Genomic DNA, 14,139 nt, shown 5'->3' on the forward strand with positions numbered 1-14,139 from the left:
CCAGGGAATGGAACGGAGCTGAGAGGCGGGGGCTACCCTGGGCCAGGGAAAAGGGTGACCAAGGAGGCCTGGCTATTTGGTTAGAGCTGGAGGCCAAGGAAGCATGCAGGTTGCCCTCCAAGGTGTGGCCCAGGAGGTCCTCTGGACACCGACGCAGACAGACAGAGTCACAGGAACATGCAGACAGACAGCACCAAACTCCGACAGGCCAGATCTGTGGTCCCAAACATGGACAGATGGGGACATGGCAACTCCCATGGGCAGGACCCCACAGCCACCAGGACAGAGTCACAGGTGGATGCTATTACAGGAGGCCCCAGGCAGACCCGGAAGGAGGCAGTGAGGGGCACTCGGGGAAGTTGGGATGAACACAATTGCCTTATTCCCCCAAAGAACAAACCCCTCATTGACAGATTTCAACCTGGAATCACAGGCTCCTTACCTAGAGTGTCCTTTCCCACTTGGTGAACTTCTACTCATCCTTCAAGACCCAGCTCAAGTGTTCCCTCTTCTACGGAGCTTTCCCTGAACCCCCAGTCAGTCACTTCCTCTGTGTTCCCAACAGCACCTTGTATATGGGAATAACAATAACAATAACAATAATAAATGGCAGCTACCACTGGTTTCAGCACCTACTACTTGCCAGGCACTATGCTGAGTATGTTACACGCATCATGTCACTGAATTTTCCCAATGGCCCTGTGAGATGTACATTTAACAGAAGAGGAAACTGCAGCTCAGAGAGGTTGACCAACTTGCCCAAAGTCACACAGCTAGCAAGTGATGGAGTTAGGATGCCACCCAGATCTGGTGAAGCACTACAGGGCTGATCACACCCTGGTGCAGTCATGTTTCCCTGGGTGACTTGCCCACCAGACTGTGAGGTCTTCACAGGTAGAAGTGGTGCTCATTCACCTCTGCCATTCCAGCATCTAGTCCGAGGGGGTTTCAGAAACTCTTTGTAGAATGAAAAAGCACAATAATACCGACTACCTTTTCCCGAACACCTAAAATAGGCCAGGAATGGTGGTAGCAGGGCATTTTACAGCCATTATTTTATTGTTGCAATAGACCCATTATACATATGAGGAAACTGAGGTCCAGAGAGGTTAAGTAACTTGCCTGAGGTCACAGAACTGAGTCTGGATTGGAAACCAGGTCTATCCATCACCCTTTCCCAGGACGGTGGCCTCTGAGGCCAAGCTAGCAAGCTCCACCAAGGGGCAGAAGGGGCAGGGGCACTGAGGAAGGGGCACACCAGGTGCCAGGCCCTGCCACCTGGGGAGGTTCAGGCCTAGAAAAACAGACACAAAAGAAAATGGACAGCCCAAGGGGGAATGTGATTAACCTTGCCCGCTGCAGGACAGCAACTTTTGTCCCACCTACCCCATCCCCAGGCCAGCCCAGAGACATTAAAAAATGAGATCTGCCCAGACCCCATGGCCACAGGGGAACTAGCTCCCAACAAAGCAAATGGGAGAGAGCAGGACCCAAAACTGTCCGGATACTATGATTACAAGGAGGCAAAAATAAAAACCTGCGTCAGAAAAAGCTGCAGGGAACCACGCCCAGAGGGAGGCTGGGAGCGCTAGGGGAGGCGGTGGGGGCTGATCTGGTTTTTTGTCTTCGTTTCTCTAATTTCCAGCTACTCTGCAATGTTGTTGTTGCTTTTATAATGAAAACAATAAATTTATTCTTAAAAAAAGAGAAAGTCGTTGGTAGCCAGGGGGGCGGGGGTAACAGATGGAGGGTCTGGAGTCAGGGAGGAGCAGGGGGAATCAGGGTCAGGGATGGTGGGCACTCAACTGACTGTCGCATGCCACCCATCCTCCAGGCACACATGACCTGGTGGGTCATGGCAGATGTCCGCAAGGGCTGTCTGGCTGAGGTGAAATTCCATTGGCACTTTGAAGCCGGTCAGGGTTCCACAGGGATTATCTCCACACCTTCCCTGCCCTGGTCCAGGCCCCTTTCTGCTCTGGCCTCAGCTATTCCAAGAGCCTCCTCCCAGGGTCCCTCACCTCTACCCACACGACCCTCCTACTGCAGTCACTGTGATATTTCTAAAATACAAATCAGATCAAAACATTCCCCTACTGAAAACCTTTGATGGCTCCCTCCCTCCCTCCAGACAAGGTCTGGATTCCTTAGGCCTTCCATGCCTGGCCCTTGCCGACCTCTTTGTCCTCAGTGTTTATTTCTGCCTTCCACTCTGCCCAGCCAGACCGAGCACTCCCCCACTGCTCCACTTCCCTTCTCACTTCCTCACCTCTCCCTGGAACCCTCTGCCCTCCCCATTTCACTGGTTAACTACAACTTATTCCTCAGGCCCCAGTTTACAGGCCACTTCCTCCTGGAAGCCTTCCAGGACTGCTATGCTATGTTGGGTACCTCTCCTCTCTGCTCCCTTTGTGCCCTGCATGTTCATCATCAGACCCTTGGCAGTCCATTTTCTGCCTGTTTTCTCGTCCATGCTGTCTGTCAGGGCACAATCAAGGCTGAGTCATTTACCTTTAAGCCAAAAAGTACCTGATAAATGTTTGAATGAATGAATAGTCTAGGTAGAAGGAACTGAAAGTGTCATGGCCTAGATAGAGGAAAGTCCCCTCCCCCTCCTCTGAGTCCCCTCCCGCCACTCTGGCACTATGTTGTCCCCTGTGTTATATTCTTCCCTATTTTCTGTATCTAAGCCCTATCTTCTTAATTGATCTGAGAAGAGGCTGTGTGCTGTAGAGACTAGCAGACCAAAAAAGTTGTTAACAGCTAATAAACACAGAAAATGGTTCTGCTTCCCATTTTCTTCCCAATAAGAAAATGATAATACTCAATGCTGGTGAGGGTATGGTGAAATGGCACTCCCATGCATTATTTCTGGGAGTGTAAACTGGAACAAACATTTCCGAAAACAATCTGGCAATAACGTTGCATGAGCTCTGTAAAAATTTTCAGACTTCCTGGCCTAGCGATCCTATTCTTGGTCATCTGTCCCTAGGAAATACCCCAAATATAGACAAAGTTTTATGCACAAAGCTGTTTGCTTCAGTGGTTTTTTTACAGTAGCAAAAACCTGGAACAGCCAAAATTTTAAACAACAGGGGGATGGCTCTGTAAATCATGTTACACAGTGATAGTCTACAGTCGTTGATAATAGCCAATGTTTACTGGCATTGCAATGACTCATTTAACATTCATATCAACCTTACACGGAACTGAGGCACAGAGAAATTAGGTAACTTGCCCAAAGTCAAGCAGTGTGTATACGATTTGAACTCAGAAAGTCGGGCTCCGGAGCCCATGTTTTCCACCCTGACACCACATCCATTAAAACGAGGGATTAAAACCACCCTGCAGTCATTTAGGAAACACTCATGATACAACATTAGTTGGGGGGGGGGGGGAAGGGAAGAGTTTTAAATTATTTGTATAGATAGAGCAATGACATCTATCTAAAAACCGGGTGCTGAGGGAAGACAGGAAGGAAACACCAAAATGCTAGCAGTGGTGTGTTTCGGGCTCGGGGTGGGGACAGAAATGGGGGTGGGTTTTGGTTTATTTCATTTCCCTATTCTCCGACTTTTCTGAAGCGTGGCTACATGACTTTTTAAGGAATATTTTTAATAAAACTAAAGGTTCGGCCAGCTTTGGCCAAGAAAGACACCCCAGCCTCTGCCTATGGCCCCACTAGGATCCTGGCCTCAGGCCCTGCAGGTTTACCCAGGAGGAGACAGGGGCTCAGAGAGAGTCAGGGGCTTGCTCAAAGTCCCACAGCGAGCCTCGAGCCCTACCCCAGACCCCAGCCAGGAGTGCAGTCAGAGGGGGACTCCCCTGCCTATCTGGGGACTTGGGGAGCCAAAGCCAAACAAAGGAAAGCCTGCCCACTCACTCACTCTCCTGCTTAAAATCCCTATTGGGTTGCCATAACTTTTGGGGTGTAGTTCAAACTCCCCAGGGTGGCCCAGGGCCTTTGCTAAGGAGGCCTTGCTGGCCACATGCATCTCTCCCTCCAGCCTCACTAAACGACCTGCAGGTTCCCAAAACAAGTTGCTCTCATGCCACCTTGCCTTTCTTTGCACAGGCTATGCCCTTCCACGTGGGGGACCATCATCCAGTTGGAACCTTGTCAGATGCCCATCGGCCATCAGAAGTCAGCTGAGGTGTCATTGCCTAGAGGAAACCTTCCTGATCGCCAGCCCCATCCTTGGCTATATTTGCAGCCTCTCCCCTGAGCTCCCACAGCCTCCTGGGCTCCCCTTAACCTAAGCACGCATCCCCCTACCCTAGAATAGCCTGATAACTTATCTGTCCAATCCCCCAGGTGTCAGTGAGGTCAGGGCTTGGTTACAACCCTATATCCAGACTCAGTGGCACAGCTCACCCAGCTCTTCCTTCAGGTCTCAGCTCTGACCCTGTGGCCCCCTGCATTCCCCCTACCCCACCTCTGTATCACACCTCTAAACACTGCCTCCAGCCATGACCCTCAAGGACAGGGCCGCTGCTGCAGCCCCAGAGCCTAGTACCCTAGCTGCTTGATAAAGTTCACTGAGGGAACCCATGGGAGGAGGGGGTCTGTCCATGCGGGTCTTGAAGATGGGGAAGTCTGCCAGGAGAGCAAGAGGGGAGAGAGAGAGCAGAGGGGCATGTGTGCAAAGACATGGAAAGCTGCTAGCTTCCTAGGACAGAAAAGCTTTCTCAAAAATGGCCCCTGCCCCAGGGAGGGGCAACAAGGTACTGCTGGGGTACGGCTGAGCTAGAGGCGGGGGCGCTCCTGGGAAGACGAGCTCATCCCATTGAGGGATGAACACAGACTGCATGAAGCTGGGACTTACTGATGGCAGGAAGGGGAGATGTCAAGAGAGAGATGCCAGGGAAGGGCAGGCCGGGTGGGAAAAAACGCACGTGCAAAGGCCCCGAGGCAGGAAAGAATGTGGACTCGTGTTTGGTCTGGTGTGGGCCCAGTGCAGGAATTCACAGGGGAAGGAGGGAAAAGTTGCCGGGGCAGTTCATAAGGGGCCAGAGTTCCAGGAGAAGGCACTCGGATGAAAGGCCACGCGGGGCCACGTTCAGGGGTCCCTGAACCAGGAAAGGCCATGGTCAAGGTTTTCAACAGACAGGTCATCAGGGGCCCAGAAGGATGGCCTGGAAGGGACAAGCAGGAGATGGTCTAGGAGAGGGAAGCTGAGGTTTCCCACCTTCCCAGCGCTTTGAGACCCCATGTGCTCAGTTTTCCTCCCATGACCCCTCTGCCCTCCATGTGGCCCCAACTCCACACAGCCAGAGCCCTGAGTCCCAGCTGCTGCCCCCCACCCCACCCCCAGGACCCAGGCCAGCCTCGGAAACTTGTTTCTGGGAACTTCCTGTGAGGAACTAGGCTCCTGAGGGTCCTGGATCCAATTAGGCTGGCTTGCCACAGCCCGGCAGGGCTGCGAAGGGCCATTTTCATTGTGATGACGGGGCTGATCAGAGCAGGAGGGGGCTCCTGTGTGCACCGTGGTCAGTGGGAGCTGGGATGCTGTCCCTTCCCCTCCTTGCCCCTCCCCTCTCCTACCACCAGCCACTCGGAGACACCCAGGGAGGTGACCCTCTCTGGGAGCCCCAGTGCCCTCACCAGGGAACGGGCCATGACCGCCTTCTCAGAGCTGAGAGGACATTCTGCAGGCTTTGAACACATGCCTTTCTCTGCTTCCATTTCCCCTTGGGTCCCCCAGCTCCCATCCCCACAGGGAACTCCTGCCAGGGTGAAATGACAATGATAATACATCACTGAGCACTTCCTCCATATCAGGCACTATTAGGGGCCTTACAAGTATTTCTCACTCAGGCTCCTAACGACGACCCTGTGAGGTGGATGCTGTGAACAGTTCGAAATATTACACACATTCAGAAAGATGCCTGGAACAAAAATGAGCAGCTCAATGACTTATTACCAAGCACACGTCCAGGGGGCCCAAAAGCCCCCACCCGTGTCCCTTCTCGACTGCGGTCCTCGCATCCCCCAAAGGTCCCACCCTGCTGGCTTCCAGGGCAATCTCTCCCTTGCTTGGGGTCAGGAATGAGGCTCAGAGAAGATGTAACCTGCCCAAGGTCGTGCGGCTGGTGAGGGCAGAAGGAGTAAGGAGTTGGATGCCTCTGCCATCTGCTCGCTGTGCGACCTTTCGCAAGTCCATTTCCTCTCTGGGCCTTTGTTCCTTCCTCTATAAAACAAAGAGATTCAACTAAATCACAGCCTGGATTCTTGGACCCTCTGAGGGGCGATGTGGCCACTGACGGGTTAAAAGTAAAGATTCTGGAACAAGACAACCTGGGTCAAAGCCCCAGAGACTGTTACCAAACTGGGATGATAAAGGTATGGCCTCAGGGTTTTGTGAGGATTTGATAAGTGAATACATAACAAGTCTTTAGAACAGTGCCTGGTACACAGTAAGGATTCAGTGTTGGTCGTTGCTGTTTTGTCATTAGGTTCTCCGAGGCACTCGGGAGACTTTCCCAACATTTCAAAGACCCACATGGAAATGTGACCAACCAGAGACATCACCTGGGCTGGGGGGCAGTGGATGCAGCAGCTCGGGGAGCCCTTCAGACCCCACAGGGGCTGCTTGGCAGACCCCTGGAGAGCCAAGTCTGGGATTACGCAAAGCAAGAGAGCCAGCTGCTGAACCCCAGCTGTGGCCTGGCTCCCAGGAGCTTTCTAGACAGGTCCTAGGGGTCCCAGGCCGGGAACCCCCAGCAGGTGGTCAGAGCCTGTCCTCACGCTGTATCTCAGGACCCCTGGGGTGGGCAGCCTGTGGGGCAGGGCAGACAGGGCTCAGGCCCGGGGTGGAGGCCAGCAGGTAGAGTGGGCCCTGAGCAGGACAAGGCAGCAAAGGGAAGGTTGGGCTGGTCAGAGAGAGGGATGGAGAGGGCCTGAGGTGGACATGTGGGTCGGGGTCGAGGCCAGGGAAGACCTACTACAGGCTCTGGCAGGCCAGGCCCACCTCCCCCAGGTCGCAGGGCTACCGCCTTCTCCATGTTCCTTGGTTTCCCACCTCGGGGCCTTTGCTCCAGCTGTTCCCTCTGCCTGGAATGCCCTCACCTGGAAAACTTCAAGCCAGTTCAGCTATCACTTCCTCCCAGAAGCCCCTCTCCCCCACACACACGATTATCGTCACTGGTTACAGTAAATCTAAAAGTACCACTTTCCTCATCATAGGAAAGTGGTTCCTTTCCAGCAGTTACCAGAGTCTGTAATCATATCATCATTTGTGTTTGTCTAATGTCTCCCCGACCAGGGCAGGAACGGTATGAGTTTTCCCCACCTCTGTCCCCAGCATGGAGCATGGGCCCTGGTATATGGTAAATGCTCAAGAAGTCCTGCCGGGTGAAGGTGGGAGGTCCAGGCAGGCTGCAGGCAGGTCCGGGCAGGGTGTGGGCACACACAGCTGCACGGGTGTGCAGGAGACACTGTGTGCAAGGCCAGAACGTGAGGCTGGTGTAAGAGGCACCTCCGTGTAAAACACACACGTGCATGAGTATGCCTGTGTGCAGGTGATAAATATGGCATGTACAAGAGTGTGGAAGTACACGAGGGGCAAGCAGGCAGCTGTGTGTTGTTTCCTGGCAGGTGCACACAGGTATATGAACATATGTGTAAGCTGTGGGTGGCAGGAGTGCATAAACGTGCTTCTGTGTGACGTGTGTGTATCACGTGTGTGGACTTGTCTCCTGAACTCCTGGCTCCTATAGGCCCAGTGTGGGGCACCTCTGGTGGTGTTTCTGAAATAGCAGGGGAGCACCTCGAATTGGCAAAAGTGGGGCGAGGGGAGCAGGGTCAAAGGTGGAAGCGGAATGGCTGATAGTATGAATATGTGCAAGTGTGTATATTTGAGTGTGTCGGGGGGGGTGTGCCCGTCTCAGCCAGGTGTCCTCCCATTGAACCCCAGAACCTGAAATGGCTAAACTGTCCCCTCAAGGAACATGAAGCCTTTGCCCAAAGCTCAGAGAAGGACCCAAACGGTAGGGACCGCCCCCCAAGGATATCCTGCCACACAGATGATGCAGGGACAAGGGAGGACGCTTTGGGCCCCAGAGCCAAATCCCTTGGCCTTCCCCACACACCTTATCCATTCAACACACCACTCCGCCCCGTCCCCGAATCCTACCAGCCTCCAAAGCCCAGCGCCAGCCCTGGTTCCACGAAGCCAAACCCACAGCCCCCAACCCACTTCCACTCCACCCACCTCTCAATCCCACCCAAGTCCAGGTGGGGCGCTGGGCCCTCTGCAGCCCTGCACCTCGAGGAGTGTTACCCCCACTGTGAAGACGAGGAGGCCGATGCCAACAGAGGGAGCAGCTCCCCAACCAGGGCTGTCGTTGCCTTTGAATCCCAAGGCACATATTGCGGCAGCCTGTTGGCACCTGAGGAGAGGAAAGGCCATCAGGCAAAGCGTCGGGATGTGTGGACAAGGCCTACTCCTCTCCTTTCCCGCTGTAGTTTCCCCAATGGACAGAATGAGGTTTGGCTGGATAATCTGTGAGGTCCATCTCTCCTCAATTAGTGTGTGGCTTTAGATCTCAAATGGTTCCCCACGAATTGGGTATACATGCGGCTGCATGGAAAGATAACTGTCCTCTTTCCCCTAGTACACCAAGCCTTTCCAATACCCTGGAAAAGGGCCTAGCACGGTGCTACAGAGACAGGAGGAGCTCGGGATGCATGTACGCTCGGTGCCCGGTCACACATTCAACACCGAGCACCAAGGAGGCCTGCCCTCAGGGAGCTCACAACGCAGTGGGGAGAGAGAAGCTACTGAAGTCATCAAACTATAAGGTCCAAAGCACTGGGAAACCGTAACACTAACATCACTTCCCAAGTGTTATTCACAGGGGGAGGTGCAGCACTTCACACTATGTAAAGTAGACCTTTCCAGCAATGACAACTGTCTGACAAAGGGAGGCTAGGGGGCCTGTGAGGAGGGAACTCCCTGCCACTCTAGCGGAGATCAGAGGCCCTCTTGTCAAGGATGTGGGAAGGGAGTTCCCGCTCTGTGCAGGGATCAGGTGAGGCTGGGCTTCCCCTCACCAGCTGTGGGATTCTAAGGCAGAGTCCCAGGGTGCTGGGTTCAAATCGCACGATGTGCCTGTTGAGCTCTGTGAACTTGGGCAAGTTCCCTAATCTGTGCCTCCATTTCCTTGGCTGTAAAATGGGGGTAGTAACAATGAGGATTAAATATGTCAACATTTATAAAGCCTCTTGGAACACGGCCTGGCGCAGTGTAAGCGCTCTGGGCCACTAAATAAGTCAGGCAGTGAGAGCTCTTAGTAAAGGGTCTAAGTCCCAGATTGGATCAAGCACAGACTCCAGTGTCAAAGGTTCTGAGGCAGAAATCTTCTTAGATGCTAAGGTTCTGAGATTGAAAGAGACTAGGATTCTTAGATCCCCTGATTTAATCATCTCATTACTTCCTGACAACAGCCCGGAGCCTCCCAGGGGAGGAGAGGGCAGAGCCTGGTGTCACTTCATCTCCCAGGGGCTGCCCCGCAGCCGGGGCGGCATCTCCTCACGTCCACCAAAGCCACAGCCACCCCGTCCTGGACCCACCTGCCCACTCGCCTGCGTGGGGTTTAAGCATGTGACAGCTGTGCGGACAGGCAAGGCTTAGTGCAAATAAACAAATACACGAGGAAGTTTCGGATACTGATGAGAGCTGCAAGGGCTGATGTGACCGAGAGTGACAGTGGGAAGCTATCACAGAGCAGGTGGCCAGGGAAGCCCCAGCTGAGCCGAAACCTGTAAAACAAAAAGGCGCCAGCCGTGCAAGCATTCCAGGTCGGGGGTGGATGTGCAAAGGCCCTGCCAACAGGCTTTGTAAATTCGAGGTGCAGAAAGAAGCTGGTGTGGCTGGAAGTGGTGAGACTGGGGGGTAGAGGGGAAGCTGAGGTGGAGGGGTGGGCAGGCCCAGACCATAAAGGGCCTTGTAGGCCCCTAAAGGACTTTGGATTCTTGTTCTTCCAAATGCCTAGGAAATATTAAAAGAGTTTCAGCAGGGGAATGACAAGGCTAAACAAGGCTTTCGGGGTCCCCAGGTCATGATCATTGGGCTCATTCTGAAACCAGCACGATGGTTTTCAAAATCAAGGCAGGGCCTGAGGTGGTAATCAACAATCCTTCTAATTCAGTTGGTGTACACTGAGCTCCTACTACATGCCTGGCCACGGCGGGGAGACATCACAGACACTCTTGTGTTCGTTCCCAACAAGCCATGAGAGAGTCATAGAGATTACCACATTTTAAAGATCAAGAAATCGAGGCTCAGAGAGGGGAAGAATGTGCCCAGAGTCACATGAGCCATACATCACACTGTACAAACCGTAAAGACAAATGGATCTTGGTCCCAGGACCCAGATTCACCATCATGGTAGTGGTATTTTCAAGCCCCTGCTTCTCCAAGAGACCTTCCCTGAGGACTCATGTAGGCACCCATGGATACTGCCCTAGCTAGTGCTTTCTGCACCCTGTTAGCTTTGGAGCCCTGAAGGACTGTCCTTGTATTTCACATGGCTGTCCAACCTGGGCAGGTAAGCTAGGGACTGGCTGGCTGGACAGATGAACGTATGTATGGATGGATGGATGGGAGGGCAGATGGATGACTACTGAAATGACTAACCAATAAACTAATGAATGTACAATGAAAGAATAAAAGCATAATCTAGCAAACTAATGAATGAACTAATGGATGAAGGAAGGAAGGAAGGACTCTCACTTTACAGAGGCAGGGAAGTGTCTGCCCAGGGAAGGGCTGGGGCCAGGCTAGCTTCAGACCCAGTCCACACCTCACCAGCGGCCATCTTGCCCCCATCCCCCAGACCACAAACAGCCTATTCCTTAGCCCCCGGGACAAAGCCATGCCTCTGCCAGGTGCTGGCCATTATAGTGCCCGTGGCCCCATCACCATAACCACCAGCAAGCAGTGGAATCTGGTGGGAGGTAGAGTGCTCCACTCCCCCTCTGAGTGTCTCACAGACAAAAGGAGACAGGAGACAGGCTCCGCTCCTAGCTGGGACCCAAACTGCTGGGTGACTTCAAGCACGTGGCTGCCCCTCTCTGAGCCGAGATGACCTCTCAGGGCCTTTTCAGCTCTGACATTCTTTAAGGGGTGGGCTTCTAGATTTTTTACACAGTCACTGGGGTAAGCAGAAGAATTTGAAAGATCAAAAACTAGAAGTTGGGAAAGACACCTGTCCACAAGTACCAAAGTCCACCCAGGAAAACGCTCCCTGGACAAGGAGTCCGGAAGCTTGAGTTTAAGCCCTCCTCTATCACTGCTTAACCTCTCCAAGCCTCAGTTTCCTAAATTTTAAAATGGGGTTAAGTATCCCCCACCTTGACAATTTCACCTGAGTTTCTGGGAGAACCTGATGTGGTAACAGTCATGCACTACACTGTGCAAACTGTAAAGTTCCCTTCACTCAGGCAGGATTATGATGGCGGTGGGCAGGGGTAGGAGTGAAGGTGGACATGCTGTCCCATTCCAGTCCAGTTCTGTCCAAAATGACTCTTCCAGGGGTCAGACCCCCAACAGAGAACGGTGGAGAGAGCCCAGATGTAAAAACCTGAAATCTGAGTCCCTGTCTCAGCTCTCCATCTAACTGGCAATGTGACTTTGGGACAATCACTTCCCCTCTCTAGACTTCAGTTTCTCCATCAGAAAAATGCCTGGCTTAGTACCCTCTGGCTCAGACATGCCAAGTTCTGCAGCCCTGAATCCCTAAGCCCCAGGCTTCAACCCCTGGCTCTGCCCGAAGTGAGCTCACCCTGCCCTGTGGAGTCACAGACCAGGAGTGACTGGAGGGGTCTCCCCTCCAGGAGACCTTGGGGAAGGGGTTAGACAGGCTCAGGGTCCTCCCAGGACAGACAAACTCTCCCAAAAGGGAAAGACCACACCCAACCAAGGCTGCCCAGGTGACTTGGACGGCGCCAGCCACCCCAGACCTCATGGGCCTGGCCTTCAGAACACTTCTGTAGCCTCAAAGCCAGCAAGCCCTGACCTGTCCAGAGAAATACTTCAGGAACTTCACCCAAGTCCAAACTGCCTCCAACAGGGAGCCTCCAGGGCAGGGCAGGGGCGGCAGAGTGGGTAAGAGCACACCGCAGGGAAGAGGCTCAGACGACCACCACCGGACAACCTCTCCCGGCCCCTCCCCTCAGACAGGTCCCCCTGGGGCTGCCGGCCTGCACCCAGCCAAGAGCCAACCACCTGGGGGCATTTACCACCAGAAGCCACCTACCAGGGCCAGGAGGCCCACCAGGTCGGGGAAGGGGCTCTCCAACTGCCGAGCACACTTGCCCAAGGGCTCAGGGAGCTACCGCAGCACCCAGGGCAGGATTTCCGCCTACAATGGGGCCCCGGCCACCCATGAAGGAGACAGGCCCACCCCACCCCCAGCTCAGAGATCTGAGGGTTCCACACTGCTCCAGGGCTGGGTGGGGGAGAGCAGGATTACTTCCTCATGCCGAGGGTCTTAGTTGGAAACCCAGGGCCCACTCAGAGCCCCTATTGCCAACCCTCTCCTCCAAATCTGAGAATATAGTTCCTTACAATGCCGTTTTACGCGGCCTCTTCCAAAAGACATTTCCTAGTCCCCCGAAACCCCCGTCCCCAATCCTCCACATCCCCCCCGCAGCTCTGGGGAAATCGGCAGTTAACTTTTTCCCAAAAATCCCGCAGAGGCAGCTGGCTGGGGGGAGAAATGAGCCCCGAAATCCTTTCGCGGCATTTCACCGCCTTCCAAAAGAAAAAAAAAAAAAAAAAAACTAAAAAAAGAGAGAAAACTTTCGGAGTTAACTTTAAATTCCCAACCCTCCCCCCAAAATCGCCCAGCGGCTTCCTTTTTTTTTTTTTTCTCTTTAAAGTGCAATTGCATTGTGTCTCACCTCCCCGAAAGGCTCGCGGCTCTCGCCAAAGAAAAGGAAAAAAGCCAACCCTTCGGGTGCCCCCTCTGCTTCCAGCCGCCTCTCCCACATTCTCAGACAGTTTTATTAAAATTTTCAGACAAAAGAAAAACAAAAATGGCAGCCTGGCTTATTTTTAAAACAGGACAGGGACGCCATATTCTGCAGATCTGCAAAAAAAGGGAGAAATCCGGCACTGGCCGCTCCACCCGGCCGGCTGCAAAGTGCGCGAACCGCGTCGTTTGCAATCCGTTTATTTGCATTAAGCCCCATGAATCATTGTTTACCGGAGAATTGCAGCAGGTTTGAATAGCCCGGCTTAAGAAAACACACACACGCGCGCGCACACACACACACACACACACACACGCACACGCACACTCGGAGAGCAGACCAGACACACCGCCGGAGACACTTCCTACCCCGCGCGCCGCTACCGCCGCCGCTCCGGGCCGGGCCCGAGGTGCAGGCGGCCCCGGGCCCTCTGAGCGCCCCGGCCCGCGCGGCCGGCCCCCCGCCCGCAACTCGGCGCAACTTTCCCGCGGGCGGGCGCCCGCCGCCGCCGAGCCCGCTCCCCGGGCTCCGGGCCCGCACGGACCTGGCTGTGCTGGCGGCGGCTCCGGGACGCGGCCGCAGCCCCGCGCCCGGCGGCCCGAGTAGGGCCGGGCTGGGGCTCCGGCTCCGGGCTCCGGCTCCGGCTCGGTGCGGAGCCGCGCGCAAACCTTCCGGGTCGCCTGCTGTTCACTTCTGGGTTCTGCAAGCGCCGAGGCGGCGGCGGCGGCGGCGGCGGCGGCGGGAGGCTGGGTCTGCAGCGCCGCGCGGCCCCCCGTGCGCTCGGCGAGCCCCCGCGCCAGGCGCCCGGCTCCGGGGGGGGCCGCGTCGGGCCCCCGCCTCTCCGGCTGCGCAGCCCGTCCGGCCCCGGGGGCTCCCGCGAGTGGGCAGCGCCGGGCGCGGGCGACGGCGCGGGAGAGGAGGGGGCCGGGCGGGGGGCGGGGGCGGGCCGCGCGCTGGGGGCCCCGCTTGGGCCCCGGGGCCTCGTCTCGCGCTCGCCGCCGCCGCCACCGCTGCCGCCTCTCAAAGTTGCGCGGCGCCCCCCGCCCGCGCCGCGCCGGAGGCAGAGCCACAAAGGAACTCCTCGCCCCCCTCCGCCCGCCCGAGCCGCGCGGGGAGGGCACCGGCGCCCGGCCCTAGGCCAGCCCCTTCCCCAGCACGGG

General features: G+C 55.2%; 1 protein-coding gene across 2 annotated transcripts in view; it reads right to left on the bottom strand.

The window, feature by feature from the left end:
• Positions 1-13,630, bottom strand: part of ZNF362 (zinc finger protein 362) — a 37,125-nt gene extending 23,495 nt beyond the window's left edge. Inside the window, exons 1-2 of one of the 2 annotated variants that reach the window (XM_082653018.1) lie at positions 13,524-13,630; positions 443-568 (exon numbers count right to left, since the gene is read on the bottom strand). In XM_082653018.1, coding sequence (XP_082509144.1) covers positions 443-480 — 38 coding nt within the window. In that variant the 5' untranslated portion in view covers positions 481-568; positions 13,524-13,630. The remainder of the gene's footprint in view (positions 1-442; positions 569-13,523) is intronic. The other variant, XM_082653019.1, reaches the window with a different exon arrangement.
• Between the last annotated feature and the right edge of the window lie 509 nt (positions 13,631-14,139).

The sequence above is a fragment of the Grampus griseus genome (genome assembly GCF_964374135.1).
Source record: "Grampus griseus genome assembly, chromosome: 1".
In the NCBI taxonomy this organism is placed as follows: Eukaryota; Metazoa; Chordata; class Mammalia; order Artiodactyla; family Delphinidae; genus Grampus; species Grampus griseus.